This window comes from Psammomys obesus, unplaced genomic scaffold (genome assembly GCF_907164565.1).
Source record: "Psammomys obesus unplaced genomic scaffold, mPsaObe1.curated_primary_1811, whole genome shotgun sequence".
In the NCBI taxonomy this organism is placed as follows: Eukaryota; Metazoa; Chordata; class Mammalia; order Rodentia; family Muridae; genus Psammomys; species Psammomys obesus.
This window is the reverse complement of record NW_026585687.1, coordinates 3552414-3578159: the sequence shown is the minus strand read 5'-3', so window position 1 is coordinate 3578159 and position 25746 is coordinate 3552414. Positions and strand designations below refer to the sequence as shown.

At 38.5% G+C, this 25746-nt stretch overlaps 1 protein-coding gene across 1 annotated transcript; it reads left to right on the top strand.

Annotated features, from left to right (window-relative positions):
• Positions 1-22468: 22468 nt before the first annotated feature.
• Cysltr1 (cysteinyl leukotriene receptor 1) lies at positions 22469-23544 on the top strand. The gene has a single exon (XM_055592764.1). The coding sequence runs from the start codon at positions 22502-22504 to the stop codon at positions 23522-23524; it is 1023 nt and encodes a 340-aa protein (XP_055448739.1). The 5' UTR covers positions 22469-22501; the 3' UTR covers positions 23525-23544.
• Positions 23545-25746: the final 2202 nt, after the last annotated feature.

The following is a 25746-nucleotide window of genomic DNA, read 5'->3' as shown; positions in this document are numbered from 1 at the left end:
ATGTGTCATGAACAGTTTCTGTTCTGGTCTAAGCTATTTGGTGTTCTGTAGGCCTCTTGTATGTTAATGGACATTTCTTTAAGTCAGGAAAATTTTCTTCTATGATTTTCTTGAAAATATTTTGTGGACCTTGGAGCCTAGAATCTTTTTTTTCATCTCTTCCTATTATTCTTAGATTTTGTCTTTTCATTGTGTCCTTGATTTCTTGGATGTTTTGTGTTTGGAACTTTCCTGATTTTATTTTTCTTTGAGCTATATACCAATTTCTGCCAGTGTATCTTAAGCACCTGAGAATCTCTCTTCCATCTCTTGTATTCTGTTGGTGATGCTTACCTTTTTGGTTCCTGATCTTTTCTCTAAGCTCTCCAGCTCCAGGATTTTCTCTGTTTGTGTTCTCTTTATTGACTCTAATTCTGTTTTCATGTCTTGCACCATTTCATTTCCTTCATCTGTTTGAATGTGGATTCTTGTCTTTCCATGATGGCCTCCATTTTTTCATTCATCTCCTCTTTATGTGCCTCTATTTGTGTGGCTATATTTGCCTGTATTTCTTTGAGTGCTTTGTTTGTTTCCTTTTTATTTGCCTCTACTTGTGTGGCTATTTCTTTAAGAGTTTTGTTCGTTTCCTCTTCATGTGCCTCTAATAATTTGATAAGCATAGCTTTAACAAAAAGTTTCTTGTGTTTCCAATGAACTAAAATATCCATTGATTTTGGGAGTTTCTGGTGAAGCCATGGTATCCTGATTTGTGTTGGATGTTTCCTTACACCAACTTCTAGCCATCTGCTTATCAGTATCCTTCGCTGTTTGTTCCTGGAGTCTGTACTTCTGACTGGGTCTGTCTGTCTCTGGAGTATGGAGTGTTCTTCAGGAAGATGAGAGAGCTCCACCAGTTTGAGAGTGGATGTTGGTGTTTCAGCTGTAACTAGGGTTGCAGGCTTATGTACACAAATGTAGGTGTGTGAGTAGAAGTGTGCCTTGAAGGACAGGGTGCTATATCTTGTAGATGTCTGGAAAGGTAGAGCTTAAGTGCAGGAGTGGGTGCTGGCATTGTTCACAGGCACAATGCACATGTGCAAGTTCCCTGAATAGCTCAGTGGCCTAAAGGCCTCTTGTACTGTCCTTCTGGTATTCAGATCTGTCTGGGCTCCAGGAATTGTTTGCCTGGTAGACCCACAGAACAGGGGCTTCAATGTTGAGAACGCTGTCCTAAGGAACCCTGTGTTGCCCACGGGTGGTGGTGGGGAAGTGTGGATAGGAGAGATCCAATATCTGGCTGCTAGCATAGAGGGACCTTGGATCTGGGGCTCTGCAAGCACTCACTTGAAGGCACCTTCACTCTCTTTCTCTGGCCTAACAGAAAAGCACAGGGGTTCCCTCTGTTCTATACTCTCAGATTTGGGCTCACAGAGGTAAATGAGAGTGTAGGAGATCCGCCAGCTCAGTGGTGTCCGCTGCTTGCCTGCCGGGCAGAGAGACCTGTACTTGAGACAGCCACCTCTGCTGTCTCAGGCATAGAGCATGGAGGCTTCTGCTTGGGTCAGTTGCCTCTGTCTTCTCAGTCACTGAGCACGGAGGCTCCTGCTTGGGGCAGCCACCTCTGCTGTGTCTGTCACTGAGCAGGGAGGTTACTGTTTGGGCTAGCTGCAGCTACCTACCTGGGAGGCCCTTACTGCCACTGATTCTGCTGCCTCAGTCACCCAGCACAGAGGCTCCTGCTTGGGACAACCACAGTGGCCTCTTCCAAAGAAGGAGGTCCATGCTTGGGGCAGCAGCTAGTGCCTGCCACTTCTGCTGAGCAAGGAGGCCAGTGCTGGAGGCAAGGGAAAGTGCAGGGGGATTGAATATTCACCACTCTCAATCCCCAGAGACAGCAATGGGTGACCTGGATCCAAACTGTCCCTGATCACGGGTTGTCCCCTCTTGCCCAGAAATCCTTAAAGTCAATGTTCTGGCTTTAGCTGCCCCTCCATTCACCAATTCAGAGTTTCTGATCCTGTGTCCCTCAGATACAGTGCACACTGGTCGATGCCATCTTGCACCCCCTAAAAAACTATTTTATGGAGACTATAAAGTAATAAATTGGCTTAAAGATGGGTTGGATTGCATGTGATATTGATAGGACAAAAAATACACATGGCCTGGGAAAATGAAAGGAAATCAAAAGATAAATGGAGTTAGTCAGAATGTCATGCTTATAAGCTGTCCATATACTAAACAAGAGGAAAGTTAATACAAGGCTGAATGAAATGCTGTTGTACTACAGAACAGTTCTTCAAATTGAATTAAATGCTTATTGGACATTTTTGAGAGGGATAAGTGATAATACTGGACGGTGCTGTAAGACAGGTTAAACTGAAGAGAAACAAGAATTTTTAAAAAACTTGAAATTTCTAATATTCAGTGAATGGCATGTCTATACTATGACCAAAAAGAAACAAAATGCACAGATGAGTCCTTGGCATTTATGTGACCCTTTGTATTCAATTGCCATGGCTTGCACATTACCTGGCATTGCTTTATGCATCAGTGTTTAGTGAAACACATTCAGGCTACTGAAACCTAACCAATAGAGGTTCACCAGACTATTCTGGTGTCCAGGGTTGACCCTAATTCATTCTGCTACTTGTCTTTCTGAGTCATAAAGAAAATGGGATACAATGAGATGTTCTCTGGATGCTCTTCTATCTCTAATAGAGAATAAAAACAAATTCATTCCACTTTTTTTCTTTGAAGTAGATTCTTCTCTCATATAATACATCCTAACCACAGTTTTCTCTCTCCACTCTTCTCAACTATGTTATCTTCCCTATCCCCCAGATCTACTCACCTTCCATTTCCCTACAGAAAAGAGCAGACCTCCGAGAAATAACAATGAAACACAACAAAGCACGATACAGTAAGACAAGGCAAAAACCCCTCATATCAAGGATGAAAAAGACAAACCAGTAAGAGGAAAATGGTCCTAAGAGCAGGCAAAAGAGTCAGAGATACAGCTGCTCCCACTGTTAGGAGTCCCACAAAAACACTAAGCTAAGAGCCATAACATATATGCAGAGAACGAGGTATACGCTGGTTCCATAATTGCTGCTTCTGTCTATGTGAGCCCTTTTGAGCCCTGTTTAGTTGATTTAGAGGATCTTGTTTTCCTGATGTCCTCTATCCCCTCTGAATCCTAAATCTTTCTTACCCCCTCCTGTGGGATTTCCCAATCTCCTTGAAGAGAAACCCCAATGGAGATTTTCAATTTAGACTCTCTCCACATAATTCCAAACAAACTTTTTTTTTATGAAAAGTGCTAAGGAAAACCATCTTTATTCACAGAAAACAACATTGTCTACTGCAATAGTAAGAGCTGGAGAGGACAGGAACTCCACAAGGAGAGCAACAGAACAAGATAATTTGAACACAGGGAACTTCCCAGAGACTCATACTCCAACCAAGGACTATCCGTGGAGATAACCTAGAACCCTGACAATGCAGCCACTTCTGATGAGAACTGATAGACTAAGATAAGAAATAAGGAGAGGAGGACCTCCCCTATCAGTGGACTTGGGGAGGGGCATGCATGCAAAAAGGGGGGGAGGGTGGGACCGGGAGGGGAGGAGGGAGGGGCTTATGGGGGGATACAAAATGAATAAAGTGTAATTAATAATAAAAAATAACCAATAAAAAAAAGAATCTCAAGGAGGTTACTAAAAAAGTATACAGTTGCAATTGAAAATAGACAAAATAATAATCAAAATATCTTTGAATGAAATAATTAGGCATACATCTGACAAAACTATATATAAGATTTGTACTGTAAGTGTACAAAACATTGCTGAAAGAATAAAAATGAGCCCAGATAAATGAAGTGAGGTGAGTGGGTATATGGCTCAGTGAATAGAGCACTTGCCACAACAGGGTGATCTCCAGAACTCACTTAATCCAGACATGGTAAGGTACATTTATAATCCTAGGCCACCCGTCCTAGTTTTAGTTTTGTTGCTGTGATAAAGTTCCCCCAAAACACAGCAACTTGGAAGTGAAAGGGTTTACTTTAGTTCAGAAGTTCAGGTTATACTGCATCATTACAGGGTAGAACGTAAAACAACTAGTCACATCCTCACTCATGAGAAGAAAGAGAATAAATACATGCATGGTGAGTGATCAGCTGGCTTCCTCTACTCATTTAGATGCCAAATTGAGATTAACTTGGGAATAAGAAGTCAATTGGTAAAATTTAAAACGTGAGATTTCATGGCATCACTATAGAAATGGTAACTGAAAGGGGGGCTCCAGAATAGAACTTTAGGAAATCTTTTCTATAAGGTCGAGGACAGAATCAAGAATAGGTGAGAAAGAAGCTAGGAGGGAGTATGATACTACCAGGCTCTTTAATATTCTGAATGGAAATGTTCTCTCTTCTTTTTTACTACCAAACAAACATTTTAATTGTCAAAATTTTAAGTTACCATATAATAAAGTGTTAAATATTATGACATTTTAGAACAAAGTATATTTTTGTGATCCCCCTTCCTTTCCTTTCCATCTTCCTGACCTTCCTACTACTCTGATCTCCCACTTGTAGCTTCCCCACTCCAGTCTCTTTTCCTCTTTTATGGATATCAGGTCGGTTTGTTTTGTTTTGTTTTGTTTTATTTTTATAGACCCTTCCAATAGCTTCCTTTTTACTGAGGTTCCTTTCAATATTCTAATTTGTATTTCATTTTCATTGCCTTGTTTAGTAATCTCATTCACCTTACAGTGTATAAAAACATAGCTTTCATACCTTTTCTTTTTTATTTAAAAATTCAAGCAATATTTTTTAGTTCCTATTCTTTCCTCTTCCCTAACTCTTTCCAGATCTTTCTCAGTCAATTTCTTGTTCATTCAGAGGCTGTGGGGCAGATAAAAAATACCAATGCGAACGTATGACAGGAGTCTACTGCAGAAGGCATCTGAAAGACTCTACCTAGCAGTGTATCAAAATATATACTAAGACTCATAACCAAAACCTCGGCAGAGTGCAGGGAATCATATGAAAGAAGGGGAGTTTGATGTGGAAAGGATAAGAGCTCCACAAGGACCAAACATATCTGGGCACAGGGTCTTTTCTGAGATGGACACTCAACCAAAGACCATGAGAGGATAAAACCTAGAACCTCTGCTCAGATGTGACCCGTGATAGCTCAGTAATCAATTGGTTTCCCATAGTAAGGGGAAAAAGGACTATTTCTAACAGGAACTCAATGACTGACTCTTTGACCTCCCCACCTCCCAAGGGAGGAGCAGTACTGTTAGGCCACAGAGGAGGACTTTGCAGCCAGTCCTGAAAATACCTGACAAAACATAGTCATATGAAAGGGGAGGAGGTCCTCCCCTATCAGTGGACTTGGAAAGGGGCAGGGAGGAGATGAGGGAGGGAGGGTGGGACTGGGGAGGGAATGAGGGATACAGCTGGGATACAGAATTAACAAAATGTAACTAATGAGAAAAATAAAACTAAAAAAAAGAAAAATACCAATGCAAAACAGGGTGCTCTGGGGTATGGTTGATATAATAGTGTTATTCTATTGGATAAAACTGATTTCTTCTTTACCAGCAGGCATCAATTGTAAATAAACACTTGGTTAGAGGTGGAATTTTGTGTCCATCTCCCTTTCTCAGGGTTGGGAATTTTTCTGGTTTGAACCTGTGCAGGTCCTGTGCATGCTGTCACAGTCTCTATGAATTAATGTGTATCAATCAGGCTGTGTCTGGAAGAAACTGTTTCCTTGGAGTCATCCATCACCTGTGGCTCTTACAATCTTACAATCTCTTCTGCTCAGATCCCTGAGCCTTGGGAAAAAGGGTTTGATAATGACATCTATTCCAAAGTCTCTCACTCTCTGTCACTGTCCAGTTGTATGTCTCTTTGTTACCATTCACTGAAAGAGAAAGTTTCTCTCATGAGAGTTGAGCAATGGATATAGAAATGGATCTATGGCTATAGCAACATGTCATTAGACATCATTTTATTGTTAGGTTCCGTATGATTCATTCTATGATCATGTCTGGTATTGAAGTCTTATAAAAGCCTGAAGTGTGACACTACCCAGTTACACTTTGAGTAGGATTGTATAGCAGAGTATGCATTAAAAAAGCAAATTTGAAATTATGATGACATATTTATAGTTCTTTCAAAAAAAACTGTCACTGAGTGAGACATATAATCTTGCTTCAGGCAATCAGGAGCTTCTGTGGTAGGAGAAACTGTGATGAATATGCAACTAACTTTGCATTTATGATTTACAAACAAATTGAAGTTTGCATTTTTTTTCTAACTGGGATAAAAAGTTTTAATTATGTATTTAAAGTAGAATATATGTGCAGAAATTAATTCAATAAACAAACTTATATATCATCAAATATCTTTAAAGGTACAATATAATTTAATTATTAAAGTTTTATTCACATGACAGATTGCAAGAGAACATGAAAAGGAGATGACTATTGTTATAGTACTTAATAGGCATGTATAACAGTATCACCAAAGAACCTATTGCCCTCAATGCAGAAATTGTAATAAAAGTCCTTTCAAAATAAAATATATCTCTTATAAAATTAAATTCTGGATGTTAGGTGAATAATTTCAATTATATATATATATATATATATATATATATACATTTCTAGAATCAATTTTTTTATATTTTTTATTTTTATTATGAGTTGAATTTTATTAACTGTATCTCAGCTGTATCCTGCTCCCTCATTCCCTCCCAATCCCATCTTCCCTCCCTCATTTCCTTCCTGCCCCTTTCCAAGTCCACTGATTGGGGAGGACCTCCTCCCCATTCATCTGATCCTGTTTTATCAGGTATCTTCAGGACTGGCTGCAAAGTCCTCCTCTGTGGCCTAGCAGGGCTGCTCCTCCCTTGGGGGGTGCGGAGGTCAAAGAGCCTGCCGTTCCTTTATCCTCTCTCTCTTAGTCTCTCTCTCTCCTCCCTTTTCTTTCTCTTCTCTTTTTCCTCTCTGTTCTTCTTCCAATTCTCCTTTCTCTAAATAGCACATTCTTGACTGGTATTTAGTAACTTATATAGATATACTTGCTGGCAACCTTAGTACATCACCTATCTTATTTAACTTTTTCGAAGTTATTCAAAATTCTAACTTCATCCAACTGATAACATCTGAATAATTTCCATTTGTTTCCTTTGTCTAAAATATAAATAAAACAGATAGCTAAGGCTAACATGGACGACGTATTATTCCTGAACACCATAAGAAGCACATGTCATCCTCAACCTGCTACCAACTCACTGCCAAATAGAAACACCTACTGAGGGCTTAGTGTGTTCCAAATGCCACTTGCTATGAACATTAAGATGGATAAGATATACTCTCTCTCCTAAATAAGCAAAATCTGTAGGTAGACATATAGACACTTAGAAAACATTTTTAATTACTATCCTATGTAGTTATACAATATTTATGTGATTGTTGTACAGGGAAAGAATTTTAGACAAATTTAATTGGTTTGTCTGTATAAAACTGCTTAATTTCTTGTTAATACAATTTTATCATTTAGTATAAACTTATCTTGAGACTATGTATAAACATCATTCTATAATAAACTTAAATTTAGAGAGTCAGCATAAAACCCCAGCCTTAAAAAATTTAGTTGCCACGCCACAGAGGAGAACAATGCAGCCAGTCCTGATGAGACCTGATAAGCTAGGGTCAGATGGAAGGAGAGGACCTTCCCTATCAGTGGACTTGGAGAGGGGCATAGGAGGAGATGAAGGAGGGAGGGTGGGATTGGGAGGGAATAAAAGAGGGGGCTACACCTGGGATAAAAAAAAAACAAATAAACTATAATTAATATTTTTTTTAAAAAAAACCTTAGACCCCCAATTTGTCTTGCCTATAAGATGTTCAGGTGTAAAAATACAGCAGAGATTGAGAGAATGGCCAACCAATGACTGGCCCAACTTGAGACCCACCCCATGGGAGAGAGCCAACCTTTGTCACTACTAATGATACTCTGCAATGCTTGCGTACAGGAGCTTAGCATAATTGTCTTCTGAGAGGCTCCACCCAGCAGATGATGGAAACAGATGCAGGGATCCACAGCCAAACAATAGGCCAGCTAGGGAGTTCTGTGGAAGAGTGGGAGGAAGGATAGATGGAGCTGGAGAGGTCAAGGACACAAGAATGCCTACAGAATAAACTAACTTGGGTCTATGAGGCCTCACAGAGACTGAACTACCAACCACAGAACATGCATGGACTGGACCTAGGCCCCTAAATGTATGTAGCAGATGTGCAGTGTGGTCAGCATGCGGGTCCCCTAAAAATGAAAGTAGGGACTGTCTTTGAGTCTGTTGCCTGCCACTGGATCCCTTCTCCCTAGCTGGATTGCCTTGCCAGGTCCCACTGGGAAAGGATGCACTTGTCCTGCTGTGACTTGAAGGGCCTAGGTGAGTTGATACCCTTGGGGTACTCCCCTTCTCTGAGAAAAAGGAGAGTTGGGGAATGAGGGGAGGGGGACATGAGGATGAGACTGGGAGAAGAGGAGGGAAGGGGCTGGGATCAGGCTGTAAAGTGATTCAATTAATACATACATGGAAAAAAGAAAAAATACTATTCTAAAAATAATAAAATATACAATAATGATAAAAAATTAGTTGGAGCTCAGTAGATTTATTAAAATTAATTAAACTAGCAGTTCAGAATAATTTAGAGAAGCTTCACTAGACCTTTCATTTTACTCTGTTTATGATTAGACCATAAGCTTTGACTTGTGTAGGCAAAGCCAGTCCAATCCAATACATGTTAATTCAATGTATAACTTTCATTTTCCATTTATTTATGTAGCCACAGGGCTAACTTACAATTGACCCTATCCAGTAAGATCAGCTAACTGGTTAAGTGTGCCTGAAGGACATGTTACCGGTTCTACTGTTTTGCCATAATGAGGACATACGGTAAAAGTTGTTTCTTTAAACCAACAGTGCCCAACAGCAAGCAGTGATGATCAGCTTCCCTCTTGGATTCTTCTTCAGTGGCAACTTGTGGCTTTTTGAAATTATTATTAATTTTTTTTTACATTCCAATGCAGTTTCTCTTCTCTCCTCTCTCCTAGTTCCTTTCCCCATCATCCCCGACCACCCTCCACACCTCCTGAGTTTCCCTTCAGAAAGGGGCAGGCCTACCATGGATATCAAGCAAACATGGCATACCAATTTTCAGTAAGACTAGGGAATGCCCCTTGTCTTAAAGCTAGACAAGTATGAGGGAAAGGGTCCCAAAATGCAGGCAAAAGAGTCAGACAGCCCCTACTCCGGCTGTTAGGAATCCCACAAAAAGACCAAGCTATGCAACCGTAACATATGTCCAGAGGGCTTAGGTGAAATGATGATGTGCACAACAGATATTATCTAAAAAATGACGTAACTCTGCACTTTAGATCTCAGAAGATAAGAAATTCTCCATAAACCCGCAGGAAGTAACAGTTGTCATAAGTGAAATTTAGGATCTTTACATCACTGATTCCACTTAGTTTAAATGAAACAAATTTTTGAAACCTTTCTACTTGGTAAGGAAAGGACCTGATTATTTAGGTTATTAAAAGCACAAAACAGATATTGTCCACATTAAGGAAAAGACATACTTTCCCAGCAATCCAATCCTCTTTCTTATAAACTTTGCAAAGCAGATTTCAGGCATCCACGAAGATCTGGGTGGATAAATGACTGTCCCTGGAACACTGGAGACTTGTGATCAAGCAAGATGGGAATCTGGGCATCTGATATAGGAGATGATAAACAAACAACAATAACTTCAAGGATGAATGAACACCAAGACTGGTTGTTGCTCTTTGCCTCAGCATTCCCTTAATGTGAAAGAGGGATCACAATGACATTTACTTTACAGCATTACCTTCAAGCTTATAGAGTGAGTGTATGCAATTGTGTAGTCTATTTTAGAAAGTTCATTGTGTAGAGATATACAACCTGGATATGAGTATACGTTATTAAATCTATTTTCACATGAAAATATATACTAACAGAACCAGAGATGTAACTTTAAAAAGGGTAAGAACACAGAGAAGAATCTGTGAGCCCTGGAAAGTAGAGCAACTTCTTGTTATAATAATAATCATTTAGTTTGGAAAACAGAATCATATCTAGAGCTATTGTGCTGCTTTTAGAAGGCCTGGCTAACTATATTACATTCTACATACAGCCAAGATTACAAACTATTTATGTCTATTTTCTTCACTGCATCTATAAATCACTTATATAACATGCTCTGAAGGAAAAAAAAGAATAGCCCTAATATTTACATATTTATTGAATGATAAATTAGAAGGGACTTTAAATATCATAAAATCGAACCCTATTATATTACAAGTAAGTGAAGGCTTAACATAGAGGAAGTAATTTTCCAAAAATCACTTAATTAATCACCCACCACAGCCTGAGGTATGAACCAGGTCTGCTGGCACCTAGTCCTTCAAATTTCCAATCAAGTTTTTTTTTTCCATATAAGAATTCCCTCTTATTTTGAAAACACATAATAAAATGATACAGAAAATAGATTAACTTGAATAAACCAATGTTTAAAATGCACTATGTACTATGCACAACAGGAAATATAAAATTAATCAAATGTTATGTTTGATGTTGGTGCTAGCAGAACTCAAGCAATAATAATAAAGAACATTATACTGTGCGTTCACAGATGACTATGACAAAGCAATAAATAAAAATCATCAAGAATGGTACAAACAACATATCTCATCACATCAAAATAGAGAAATGCTAAATTGAGTTAAGATGCTCAATAATGACTTTTTGTTTTACTAAAAATAACAACAGCACCAGTACCATTTCATTTATAGAAGATAGCAGCCTGGGGACTACTTGGGTAAAAATAATACATAGTTGTTACATGCATACATAAATACATACGTATACATGCCACATCTACAACACTCTAGGCATTTAAGTTGGGCCCTTGTGTTCTTACAATATTTACTTTGTTAATTAATTCTCTTATTTGCTTTTAATGTATTCAAAGTCTAGCAAGCAAATACCTTTTTCCTTATAAGAAAATATCCTTTATAATAATAATAATAATAATAATGGATCTATAAATTTTATTAGCCAAACATGAGCTAACTAAAAGAATTAAGTTATTTGAATCAGAATCATATCAGGGCTGGGAATTATGGTTCAGTGGTTAAGAACACTTACAAGGATCAGAAGCCTTGTTCAAATCCCCTGCACCCACGTAAAAACCCAGGCATAGACACATACACCAATAACTCCAGCTCTGGGGGTATGGGGATAAAGACAGGAAGAGTGCCTAAACTTGCTGGCCAGCCAGCTCAGTCGTAAAAGGACATCTCCAGGTTCACTGAGAGACTGTCTTGAGGAAATAAAGAAGAGAGAGATAGAAGACACCTGGTATCCTCCTCTGACCCCAGTGCATACACCACACACAGCATATGTATCTACGGTACACACATGCACATGTACATACATGCACACACACATACACGCACACATGCACACATGTACACATCCAGGCTGTTGATGAGGTTATTGTCATTGGTAAGGGACTGGGGTCCATAGCCAGCACACACACATACACACAAAGATCATATACTTCTTCCTTGACTTCATTACCTCCCCTGCAGACAGTTAAAAATGGCAACACCACAGGAGAGCAACAGAACAAGATAATTTGAACACAGGGAACTTTCCAAAGACTCATACTCCAACCAAGGACTATTCGTGGAGATGACCTGGAACCCCTGCACAGGTGTAGCCCATGGCAGTTCAGTGTCCAAGTGGGATACATAGTAATGGGAAGAGGGACTGCCTGTGACATAATCTGATTGGCCTGCTCTTTGATCACCTCCCCCTGAGGGGGGAGCAGCCTTACCAGACCACAGAAGATGACAATGAAGCCACTCCTGAAGTGATCTGATAGACTAAGATCAGAAGGAAGGAGAGGAGGACTTCCCCTATCAGTGGACTTGGGGAGGGGCATGCATGCAGAAAGGGGAGGGAGGGTAGGATCAGGAGGGGAAGAGGGAGGGGCTTATGGGGGATACAAAATGAATAAAGTGTAATTAATAAAAAATTAAAAAAATAATAATAATAAATAAAAAAGAGGCACAGGAAAAAAAATGGCAACATCTAATACTGGCAGAAGCTGCTATCAGAAACGAGAGTCTGCAAGTAAACCAAAACAGAAAGAGAATCAAGATACAGGAATGTGTATCTTGTCAAGATACTGAATGTGTGCTATATGTAAAAGAAAAACTCAAAAGGAACTGGGGTTGTTCCTTACAGTTACTAACTTAAAGGAAAAAGAACGACACTATTTGCTGGACAATGTGACACTCACTTGTGCATATTAATGTTAGGTTAGATTATGATTGCACAACCACCATGGAAATGAATAACTCCTTAGCATGCTAAATTTGTAAGATCACGTTTCTCACATATGCATTTTATGGATTCATAAGCTTCCTTTCTTGCAGCAGTCTCGGGAGAAATGGCAGCTTTGTTTAAACAAAATTCTATGAAAGTGCTGAAGTTAATTTTCTTTCTAGATTAGATGAGCGGAATCATATAATTTAATGATCAGAACTATTTTATATGCTTGACATTCATTTAGTATATCTTTACCAGTGTTTTGAGACATGGGAAAAGCAAATAATTTTAAAAAGTTACTTCTTGATTAACAAAATTTAAAAGCCAAAACTGAGTAATTCTCAACCAGCAACCAATAGTTGACAAAGACGACAGAAGGTTCTGAGGTCAATTCTTTACCTGGAGAAAGGAGGATGATGGAAAGGGGAGAAGAACCTGGAGCTGCTCTGAAAAACAGTTATTTAAGTATGGGGTGGGCACATTTTATGTCTTTGAATTTCCTTTCTTTTCCTTTTTTTTTTTTTTTTTTTGTTAGTTGATTTCTGTTGGAAAGCTCCAGCTTGCTTCTGCTTTATGAAAATAAACAGGAGGAAGGTGTTTATTTTCTTAGCACTGGGACCACACAGAAAGAAACAGTGGCCAGCCTCTGGGGAATCTTAATGGAAGACAAGAATGAGGGTCGCCATAACACAACAAAAACTGGGAAGTGTCAGGTTGCTACTGCCTTGGGAAAGCCTTTCTTTATTCATTTCTGGCATATTTGTTGCATCTGTTTGATTCTTAACAGTAATGTTGTTGAAAGGATACACAACCCTTAAAGTTAAGTACCAAGACTCTAAAACTATTGCTCTCCAGAGCATATATGTGAAACTACTGAGCAAAACCAACAAGTACTACTATAAGTCTGGGAATCTAGTTCAAGCTTTATTAAGCCATTCTTCTTTCAAAAAACACTGTGCGCCAAGACATTTTTTTAATTTTTTTTATTTTATTTTTTTCTTATCAGTTACATTTTATTAACTCTGTATCCCAACCGTGTCCCGATCCCTCATTCCCTCCCAGTCCCTCCCTCCCTCCCTCATCACCACCGTGCCCCTTGCCAAGTCCACTGATAGGGAGGACCTCCTCCCCATTCATCTGATCCTGTTTTATCAGGTATCTTCAGGACTGGCTGCAAAGCTCTCCTCTGTGGCCTAACAGGACTGCTCCTCCCTTGAGGGGTGGGGAGGCCAAAGAGCCAGTCATTGAGTTCCTGTTAGAAATAGTCCTTGTTCCCTACACTATGGGAAACCAATTGGTCACTGAGCTACCACAGGCTACATCTGAGCAGAGGTTCTAGGTTATATCCATACATGGTCCTTGGTTGAATGTCAGTCTCTGAAAAGACCCTGTGCCCAGATATATTTGGTCCTTGTGGAGCTCCTATCCTTTCCCCATCAGACTAACTCCCCTTCTTTCTTATGATTCCCTGTACTCTGCCAAAGGTTTGGTCATGAGTCTTTGCTTTGAAAACACTGCTAGTTAGAGTCTTTCAAATGCACTCAGTAGACTCCTGTCATATGTTCAAGCGCCAAGACATTTTTGTTTAATAGTCTAACTCCTACTCCTAGCAAACTAAGTCCTTGGATGAGAATTTCCAAATTATTCTCTCTTTGAACTTTATACTTAAATCTTTATGAGAGAAAATACTATATCAGATAAAGAAACATTTGATAACATTATGTTTATCTTTCGGTGAAAAAACTGAATGCACACATCAGCAAACATAAGTGACCATTCATGGTCCATATTCCAAGTCTCCTACCCCTTGGAAATGGAAAAAAGGATAAATGGAAAACAAGGAGCCGTGGACGCCAGTGGCCAGCCCTAAATCTGTCAGTACAGCTTTGATGTCTCCTCACGCTCTGGATCTGCACTTAAGGCTGCTAGGTTCTCATGACCTTCCAGACTTCTGAGGTCACTCACTCCCTTTTTTTTTTTTTTTTTCATCTTCTGATTTCAGCTTGAGCATACTCTGACGTTACAACGTAAGAACAGTGGCCACAATAAGAAGGAAACTTTGTGAAGGGTACTGTGGTGCCAGAAAGAGGTACAACTTGAGTTTCAAAATGAATCTGGTTTGCGTTCAATTGGCAGTTTTCTTAATGAAGTAATGTTCCTCATCATCTGCATTGAAATAAAGTGGACACCGTTTGTGCTTACTGCTTCCTTTCACTAATCAGTTCATGATTCATTAGGTTTGTGCTAAGGTGGCTTTTACTGGACTTATCACAACCTCTCCAAACATCTGATTTATTACTCCTCAGCACCCACTTCCTTCCTCAACTGAGAGCTGTGTAAAGGCAGGACTGGGTTCTTAAGAAACCAGAGCCAAAAAAAGAAAGAAAGAAAGAAAGAAAGAAAGAAAGAAAGAAAGAAAGAAAGAAAGAAAGAAAGAAAGAAAGAAAGAAAGAAATCAGAGCCTTCCAAAGGAACTCTCTATACCCATCTCTTAGGAGGCACATCGTTAGAAAAATCTTAGCAAATTATGGAAAATCTAATTAAATGCTGCTCAGACATTTTATATCTCATATGTGAAATGGTTACTTTACACTAAATGATCTCTACCTCTTGAAAATCTTGTGCTTGTTTAAAATTTTTTTTTATTTTTCTTTTTAGTTACATTTTGTTAACTCTGTGTCCCAGCTGTATCCCGCTCCCTCATTCCCTCCCCAACCCCACACTCCCTCCCTGGTCTCCTCCCTGCCCCTTTCCAAGTCCACTGATAGGGGAGGACCTCCTCCCCTTTCATCTGACCCTGTTTTATCAGGTATCTTCAGGGCTGGCTGCAAAGTCCTCCTCTGTGGCCTAACAGACTGCTCCTCCCCTGGGGCGGGGGTGTCAAACAGCCTGCCCTTGAGATCCTGTTAGAAATAGTCCATAGTCCGTGTTCCCCTTACTTTGGAAAACTACTTGGTTACTGAGCTACCACGGGCCACATCCGAGCAGAAGTTCTAGGTTATATCCATAGATGGTCCTTGGTTGAGTGTTAGTCTCAGAAAAGACCCTGTGCCCAGATATATTTGGTCCTTGTAGAGCTCCTATCCTTTCCATATCATACTAACTTCCCTTCTTTCATATGATTCCCTGCACTCTGCCGAGGGTTTGGTTATGAGTCTTAGTGTCTGCTTTGAAACACTGCTAGGTAGAGTCTTTCAGATGCCTTTTGTGGTAGACTCCTGTCATAAGTTCAAGGCACATCCCATTTGTCTTTCTAAATGAGGATTAATCACCTTCGCCTGTGTCCACTTTCTTGATTATCTTCTTTAGGTGTGTAGATTTCATTATGTTTATCATATCTTTTAGGTCTATATAAGCGAGTATATACCAAGTTTGTCTTTCTCCTTCTGGGATACTTCACTCAGAATGATCTTTTCTAGATCCCACCACTTGCCTGCAAATTTCATGATTTCCTCCTTTTTGATTGCTGAGTAGTATTCCATTGTGTAAAAATACCACAATTTCTGTATCCATTCCTCCGTTGATGGACATCTGGGTTGTTTCCAAGTTCTGGCTATTACAAATAAAGCTACTACAAACACGGTTGAACAAATGTCCTTGTTGTGTACTTGAGCAAATTTTGGGTCTATACCTAGGAGTGGTATAGCTGGGTCTTGAGGTAGCACTACTCCTAGTTGTCTGAGAAAGCGCCAGATTGACTTCCAAAGTGGTTGAACCAGTTTACATTCCCACCAGCAATGGAGGAGGGTTCCCTTTTCTCCACAACCTCTCCAGCATGTGCTATCACTTGAGTTTTTCATCTTGGCCATTCTGATGGGTGTAAGGTGAAATCTCAGGGTCGTTTTGATTTGCATTTCCCTAATGGCTAATGAGGTTGAGCATTTCTTTAAGTGTTTCTCTGCCATTCGATGTTCCTCTTTCGAGAATTCTCTGTTTAGCTCTGTTCCCCATTTTTTAAGTGGATTACTTGGTTTGTTGCTTTTCTGCTTCTTTAGTTCTTTATATATACTGGATATTAGCCCTCTGTCAGATAAAGGATTGGTGAAGATTCTTTCCCAATCTGTAGGCTGTCTATTTGTTTTGATGACAGTGTCTTTTGCTTTACAGAAGCTTTTCAGTTTCATGAGGTCCCATTTATTGATTGTTGCTCTTAGAGCCTGTGCTGTTGGTGTTCTGTTCAGGAAGTTGTCTCCTGTGCCAATGAGTTCTAGGCTGTTTCCCACTTTTTTTTCCAACTGATTTAGAGTATCTGGTTTTATGTTGAGGTCCTTGATCCACTTGGACTTTAGTTTTGTGCAGGGTGATAAATATGGATCTATTTTCATTTTTCTGCATGTAGACAACTTAATATAAATAAATGATTTGATTTTTGCGTAAATAAAGAATCAAACCTAAATGCTGAGATTTATAAGGAATGTTATTGTTTCAAAGGATAAACTAGTTATTTTCAAAGAATATGCTGGGTGTTATGGGAATTAGATGGCTTTCACTTTGTGTACTTTTCATTGTTATTTACCAGCTCTATTTGGCATCTTTTGTTCAAGCAGCTAGAATTTCAAATTTATCTGTATCACATAATGGACCAATCAATAATTTGTGTATCAACACTATGGGATTTTTATCCCTTGCAATTAAGCTTTGTAATTTAATACCTCAGTACTTTAGGGAGCAATTTTGTCTACATCAACATATTTAGTCTCTAAGGTTGAAAGTCTTTAAATTATAGTGCAATAAGATGGTCATTCTAAGTGGTTTCAAATGGATAATTATAGTTTCAAATGATATACTTTCAAATGGTTTCTATCATGCCAATTAACACTGAGCATTTATGGGCAAACAAGATGAGAGACTGTTCCTATACAAGGCACTGTAAAGGTTATTTATCAACCAGAGAGTCTGGAAGGGAAGATAACATACCATTGATTTGCAAAACAGATTGAAAATTCTGTAGGAGTTATACAAGGAAAAAAATTTCTATAGCTGGAGAATGAGAGAAGACAGAGTCAAGAAGATGCTGTTTAGTCTGCACCATAAAATAGGAAGAATATGATGTGATAGATATGGTTTTGATTTGGTTTGTGTACTGTTTTTGAGCCAAGGTCTCCCTTTATAGAGCCCAGCCTGATCTCAAATTCACCATCTTCCCACCTCAACTTCCCTAGGGCTGGGATTACAGAAATGTATGCCCAAGATGGACGTGGGTTTTTTTAAATTTTTATTATTTACAGTTTATTCACTTTGTATCCTCTTGTACCTCCCTCCCTCTTCCTCTCCCAATCCCACCCTCCTTCTTCCCCACCCATGTCCCTCTCCCAGTCCACTGATAAGGGAGGTCCTCCTCCCCTTCCCTCTGATCCTCATCTATCAGGTCTCATCAGGAGTGGCTGCATTGTCTTCTTCTGTGGCCTGGTAAGGCTGCTCCCCCCTCAGGGGGAGGTGATCAAAGAGCAGGCCAATCAGTTCATGTCAGAGACAGTCCCTGTCCCCATTACTATGGAGACCGCTTGGACACTGAACTGCCATAGGCTACCCGTGTGCAGGAGTTCCAGGCCACCAAGATGGACTTGTAATGGAGTTACTAACTAACCTTATAGTGTCAGAAATCCCACTATCTATGCATGTATCATATCATCATTTTGTGATGTGATTAGTAATCATTTCATGGTGACCCCATAAGAATGTGTTGTGTATCATATTATAAACACAGATTTTAAGCATGCTACATTTATTTTTCAAATATTTTGAATGAAACTAAAAAGGAGAAAACTATATCAAAAATCTCAATAGCACCATCTAGTGCCTCATAGCATAAAATGGTTCAGTTTGAAGAAAATATATATATTTAAAAAAAAAAAAACAGTACCAACAAAGAGTGCATTAGTTTAGGGAGTTTTCCTTCCTTTATCTGCATTCAGAGAACCAATAGGAAAAGAAATCTAATGCAAATTAAAAACTAATGTAGACGTTAGGAATGGTGGGGTGGTTTTTGTCTTTAGCTTTAGAATTATTCCTCATCAATTTTTAAAAATCTTATTTTAATAGTTCTTGGAAAAATGAAATTTTAATGTTATTATTTTTTACAATTTATTCACTTTGTATCCCATCTGTAGCCTACTCCCTCATCTCCTCCCAGTCCTACCTTTCCTCCTTCTTCTCCTCCTATGCCACTCCTCAAGTACAGTAATAGGGGAGGTCCCCCTCCCCTTCCATCTGACCCTGGCCATCAGGTCTCATCAAAACTGGCTGCATCCTCTGCCTTTCTGGCCTGGCAAGGTTGGCCCCCCAGGGGGAGGTGATCAAAGAACTGACACTGAGTATATATTAGAGACAATCCCTGCTCTCCTTACTAGGGAACCATATAGAGACTGAGTTACCTATAGGCTACATCTGTGCAGGGGATCTAGGTCCTTTCCATGCATTGTCCGTGGTTGGAGCATCAGTCTCTGCAAGCCCACCTGGGCCCAGATTTTTTTGGCCTTGTTAGTCTCCTTGTGGAACTCCTGTCCCCTCCAGGTCTTTCTATCTCCTCCTTCTTTCATAAGATTCTCTGTACTCTGCCCAAAGTTTGGCTATGAGTCTCAGCATCTGCTTGGATACCCTGCTGGGTAGTCTTTCAGAGGCCCTCTGTGGTAGGTTCCTGACCTGTTCCCTGTCTTCTCCTGCTTCTGATGTCTATCCCATTTGCCTTTCTGAAAGAGGAATGACCATCTTACCCAGGGTCCTCCTTCTTGCTTAGCTTCTATAGGTGTACAGATTTTAGTATGATTATCCTGTATTATATGTCTAATATCCACTTATAAATGAACATATTCCACGAATGTCTTTCTGCTCCTGGGATACCTCACTCAGGATGATCTTTTCTAGTTCCCACCATTTGCCTGAAAATTTCATGATTTCCTTTTTTTTTTTTTTTTAAATTGCAGAGTAGTATTCCATTGTGTAAATGTACCACGATTTTTGTATACATTCTTTGGTTAAGGAAAATCTAGGTTGTTTCCAGATTCTGCTATTATAAATAAAGCTGCTTTGAACATAGTTGAGCAAATGTCTTAGCTGTATGGTTGAAAATCATTCAGACATATGCTCAGGAGTGGTACAGCTGGATCTTGAGGCAATACTATTCCTAATTTTCTGAGAAAGTGTCAGATTGATTTCCAAAGTAGTTATACAAGTTTACATTCCCACCAGCAATGGAGGAGGGTTGCCCTTTCTCCACAACCCTTCCAGCATGTGTTGTCTCTTGAGATTTTTTTTTTTACAAATATAAAATATGTTTTATTTCATCTTCTTTTTACACGTTATTCATCTTGTATCTTTATTCATTTTGTATCTTTATTTATTTTGTATCTTTATTCATTTTGTACCCCCCCCTTCTTCACGAATGCCCCTCCCCAAGTCCACTGATAGGGGAGGTCCTCCTTTCCTTCCTTCTGATCTTTGTCTATCAGATCTCATCAGGAGTGGCTGCACTGTCATCTTCTGTGGCCTGGTAATGCTGCTTCCCCCTCAGGGGGAAGTAATTAAAGAGCAGGCCAATCAGTTCATGTCAGAGACAGTCCCTGTTCCTATCACAATGGAACCCACGTGGGTACTGAACTGCCATGGGCTACATCTGTGCAGGGGTTCTAGGTTGTCTCCATGCCTAGTACTTGGTTGGAGTATGGGTCTCTCTTGAGATTTTTATCTTAGCAATTCTGATGGGTGTAAGGTGGAATCTCAGGGTTGTTTTCATTTGCATTTTCCTGATGACTAAGGACGTTGGCCATTTCTTTAAATGTTTCTCTGCCATTCTATATTCCTCTTTTGAGAATTCTCTATTTACCTCTGTACCCCATTTTTTAATCGGATTACTTGTTGTTGTTTTTTCTGTTTGACTTTTGAGTTCTTTATATATTCTGGATGTTAAGCTCTCTGTCAGATGTAGGGCTGGTGAAGATCATTTCCAGTCTGTAGGCTGTCATTTTGTTCTGACAACAGTGTCCTTTGCTTTACAGAAGCTTTTCAATTTCATGAGGTCCCATTTATTGATTGTTGATCTTAGAGCCTATGCTGTTGGTGTTCTGTTCAGGAAGTTGTCTCCTGTACCAATGAATTCAAGGCTCTTCCCCACTTTTTCTTTAACAGGTTCAGTGTGTCTCATTTTTTGTTGAGATCTTTGATCCACTTGGACTTTAGTTTTGTGCTGGGTGATAAAAAATGGATCTGTTTGCATTTTTCTACATGTAGACATCCAGTTAGACAAGCACCGTTTGATGAAGATGTTATTTTTTTCCATTGTAATGGTTTTGGTATCTTTGTCAAAAACTCAAGTATCCACAGGTGTGTGTGTTTATTTCTGGATCTTCTATTCAGTTCCATTGATCCACCAGTTGTTTCTATGCCAGTACCGTGCAGTTTTTATTACTGTTGTACTATAGTACAGCTTGAGGTCAGGACTGGAGATACCTCCAGAAGATCTTTTTATTATCACAGTTGTTTCAGCAATTCTGGGTTATTTGTTTTTCCATATGAAATTGAGAATTGCTTTTTTTTTTCAAGTTTTATAAAGAATTGTTTCGGTATTTTGATGGGAATTGCATTGAATCTGTAGATTGCTTTTGGTAGGATGGCCAGGAAATGGAATTTTAAATGCTAGAAAAATATAAACAGCTGGAATGGCAAGATGATGAATAACATATCATGAACCACAGGCGAAACTGTTCTTGGTGGGAAATCTGGCACATTGTATCCCACCTGGAACAACTACCAGAGCTGTCTGTGTCCATATCTCCACTCTGTGGACAAGATCTGTCTTATCCCATACTGATAGCTCTTGAACACTCCAGCATTCTTCCAGACACCTTGTGTACCAGAAATCAAGAGCTAAATAAAAGTCAACAAATAATTATGAGACTAAATATTGAATCACTTCCACTTTGATAAGTAAATAAAAGGACAGAAATCACTACATCTATGCTATCTCATCCCTTGCTATTTCTAATCAGAGGTCAATAGCTGCCTGGATGGACTTGATTAGACCAAACAATAATCTTTTGCTATGAAAGAACTGTGTATGGCTCAACTCAAAGCTTTTAGTACAAGTCTGATAAAAGAACAGGAATGAACAGCTACAGCAATTTCCTCACCCAACAAGTATATTCCAATTAAAAATACCACATCATTCCTTGGAGCCTTAAATTATGGTACCGATTTTTTTCCACTGTAAATTTCACCTCTCTGGAACTTTTCTCTCATCATTATTATAACTGTCCAGCCACTAGGTTTCTCCTGCTGCAGGGTTCTATGGTTCTAAAAGAGCTTAATCAGGATTAAGAATCTCTCCCACAGGAATGAGTTTCACCAACGTGACTTAGATCCCTTTTCCTAGGTATGACCTGCATCCAGAAGATGGCATCTAGAAATTCTCTTTTAGGAGAAAGCAAGTGTTTCTGTGCAGATTTTAGTCTCTAACTGAACTTAAAGCTCTTGTAAGCAATACATTGATAATTAGATGATGATGATACATGCATACATACTCATATATGCAAAACTCGTTTATTTAAAGTTTTTTCTATTCACGAAAAATTATAAATTCATTTGAAGGAAAATTTTAGAACAGTACAATCTACCATATGAGGGGGATGTTTTAACCTAGGTTTGGGGGTTAAGAAAAAGTATATATATGGAGTCTGTCAAGGAAACATAGATGGAAAAGGGGAGAAAAGTTTTCTGCATGTCTGGAGGACCAAAACCTTTTTCCTGGGGGCAAAGTTCAACTGACTCTGTCCTCATAACCTGACAGCAATTGTTTTCAGCTGGAGTGGATGTGCATGTGAACAGCGCTAATTGGACTCAGGGGATTATTTTTTAAAAGGAGAAAGGACATGAAGTTGGGAGAGAGACATGCTGGGTGAGGCTTTGAGATGAAGCTGGACATGATCAAACCACGTCGTGTATACATATTAAATTTTCAAAGAATAATCAAAATCTATTAATTTTTAATTGCATGGAAAATGTATAGTGCACTATACTGTAAAGATTTAGTTTAATGGACAAGATCTTTTTTATATGTTGTAGGCACCAAGCAGACATTCCTGGAGAACATGGATGCAGCTGAAAATGTGACAGTATCTGCTATCAGTAATAACACATGCCATAACACAATTGATGAGTTCCGCAATCAAGTGTACTCCACAATGTACTCTATGATATCTGTTGTAGGTTTCTTCGGCAACGGCTTCGTGCTCTATGTCCTCATAAAAACATATCATGAGAAGTCAGCCTTCCAAGTATACATGATTAATCTAGCTATAGCAGATCTACTCTGTGTATGCACATTGCCCTTTCGTGTGATCTATTATGTTCATAAAGGCAAGTGGCTCTTTGGTGACATTTTGTGCCGCCTCACCACCTATGCCTTATATGTTAACCTCTATTGTAGCATCTTCTTTATGACAGCCATGAGCTTTTTCCGGTGTGTTGCAATTGTTTTTCCAGTCCAGAACATTAATTTGGTTACACAAAAAAAAGCTAGGTTGGTGTGTGTTGGAATTTGGATTTTTGTGATTTTGACTAGTTCTCCATTTTTAATGTACAAATCCTACCAAGACGAGAAAAACAATACTAAATGCTTTGAGCCTCCACGGGACAATCAAGCTAAAAAATATGTTTTGGTCTTGCACTATGTGTCATTATTCTTTGGTTTCATCATCCCCTTTGTCATCATAATCGTCTGTTACACTATGATCATTCTGACCTTACTAAAAAATTCAATGAAGAAAAATTTGCCAAGTCGTAGAAAGGCTATAGGAATGATCATAGTTGTGACAGCTGCCTTTTTAATCAGCTTCATGCCATATCATATTCAAAGAACTATCCACCTTCAGTTTTTACACAGTGAAACCAGACCCTGTGACTCTGTCCTTAGGATGCAGAAGTCAGTGGTCATAACCTTATCTCTAGCTGCATCAAATTGTTGCTTTGACCCTCTGCTGTATTTCTTTTCAGGTGGAAACTTTAGGAGAAGGCTGTCTACATTTAGAAAGCATTCTTTGTCTAGTATGACTTACATGCCCAAGAAGAAAGCTTCCTTGCCAGAAAAAGGAGACGAAATCAGTAAAGAATAATTCAAGCCTGTCTCCAGTGCAGAATAATGAAAAGAATTTCCCTAACAGGTGTTTTTTTCCAAAGCCACAATAAAAAATATTTTCCTATTAATAACTTACAAATAATTATATCTATATAATAAACCCTATTAAACCCTAATAAGCCCTATTATTCAACATTTTAAGTGTTCAAACTTCAGTTTATAACTGTGAACTAACCCACAGGGTTTTTTTTTTTGACCACTCACCACCAAATGGAGACTATTTGTGGTTCTGAACTATAAAACTAAGTATGAAATCAAGATTTCTTTCCTCCTCAAATAAAAAGGGTTACAAAGGCTATGAGCTAGACTTTTGAGCCCAGGTTTTAAATATAGCTTTAAAATTAGCAAATAGTCATCAGTCACCCTAACATGGCCCTTTGCGTGAATGCCATCAGATGAGATCTAGAGATGACCCAGGACCTACACAAGTGTATAGTCACCCTTTTCCTTTGTAGTACTGACTAGCTAGGCAGAGTAGGACCCTATCTTCCAGAAGAGAATGTTCAAGGGCTAGAACAGACCAGTATTCAGCCAAATAGCTCCACAGGTTGCATGCAATTTACAATGTGGAAACTAAGCAAGATAATGATCAAAGGCCAGCTTGTCTCCAATTCTCTTCGGCCCTTGACTCAAGCCGCTCCTCCCTGCAAAAGAATGCTGTTTTTCCCACTCACTGAGTTTCATATTAGGATTTCAAGCCTGACTCAACATTTAACTCTTCTTTAATGAGTAAGGCAATTGACATTCCCACATATGAGCAGAAACAAACAAAATTCAACAGAAGAAAAGGAAAAGCTCCTACCTTGCTACATGGGTTTTATTAAAATCAAAATTTACTGTATAAAGTACCAGAAGAAATTTTTTAATATCCATGTCATTGTTTAAATAAGTGCAAGCATTTTTGTATATGTATATAAATATGTGTAATCTATCTTGTTCTATGATATGCATTTATAGTTAATTATAAGATTTATTGTATTATACTTCTTGCTTTTTATTAGCATGTTGAAAGTAATATCGTTTGTTTACAGTGATTTTTTTTTTTTGTATTATAGCAGAAGCTTTGTTCTTAAACCATTTGAAATAGCTTGGTTGTGACTAAAATATGATATTCATTGGCAAAGTTTTGCCGAAGGTTACTCTGTTCTTAATTCTGAGTTTCAAAAGTCACATTACCTCAGAAGAAATAAATGATAATAGAGGTGGAGAAAAAAGAAAACCATGAATAGAATTTTCTCTGCATCTTCCACGTGTAAACTGTTTCTATTTCACTTTTATTGCTTCACCCCCCTGGGAAATTTTTTAAAAGAACATAATGAAGAGAGCTCTCTAAGGATCAAAAATAACTGGAACTTACTGACTTCTGATGAACATGGCTGAAAATTGGCAGTACCTATACTTTTACTCTCTATTGTTTTCTCTTTCTTGAGACAAATATCAGATATATTTGTTATAAGGAATTAGGTCTCATTTTCTACATTCATGCTTTGGGGAAATCATCATAGTGTGGTAGAATGGCGTCACACTAGAAATCAAGACACCTGCATGTTAATCTGGTCCCTAATAATAGTTATATAACTTTATGTGAATCCTGTAAACATGAGAATGATATCTGTTTTGCTTTCTTGTGAGCCTTTGCAGGATTCAAATGTTGTTAGATATGCTAAAAATTTACCCTAATAAAATATATATTAAAATGTCATTTTAAAGTACTTAAAGAGAGTTTTTAAATATGCTGATTCATATCTATTGAATCAATTCTCAATTTTGAATGAATTAGAACAAAATATTGCCATAGTTAAGTTCTATTGCATATAAATAATCATGTTGCTCATTTACTCCTACATCCAAGATTCTGTTTGTGTTTGCATTTCTGCTTACATGTACCCATGCATACCATATAGATAGGCCACAAAACCTTTGGTAATCTGTAATAAATGTATTTCTTTCATGAATTATGTCTTTATAGCCTACCATACTACTTAGTTCTTACTACTTTTGCCAATTTCTCCATGTGTATTTGCATTTTCTCCCAATGGGAAGTGCTCCATGTAGAAATATCAATTCCTTGAGGTTACAAATTACATTGCTACATGGAAGTATCTAACATTTAATTATTATACTATATTATTTATATTATTTATATTTATTATATATTATATTATATTATATTATATTATATTATATTATATTATATTA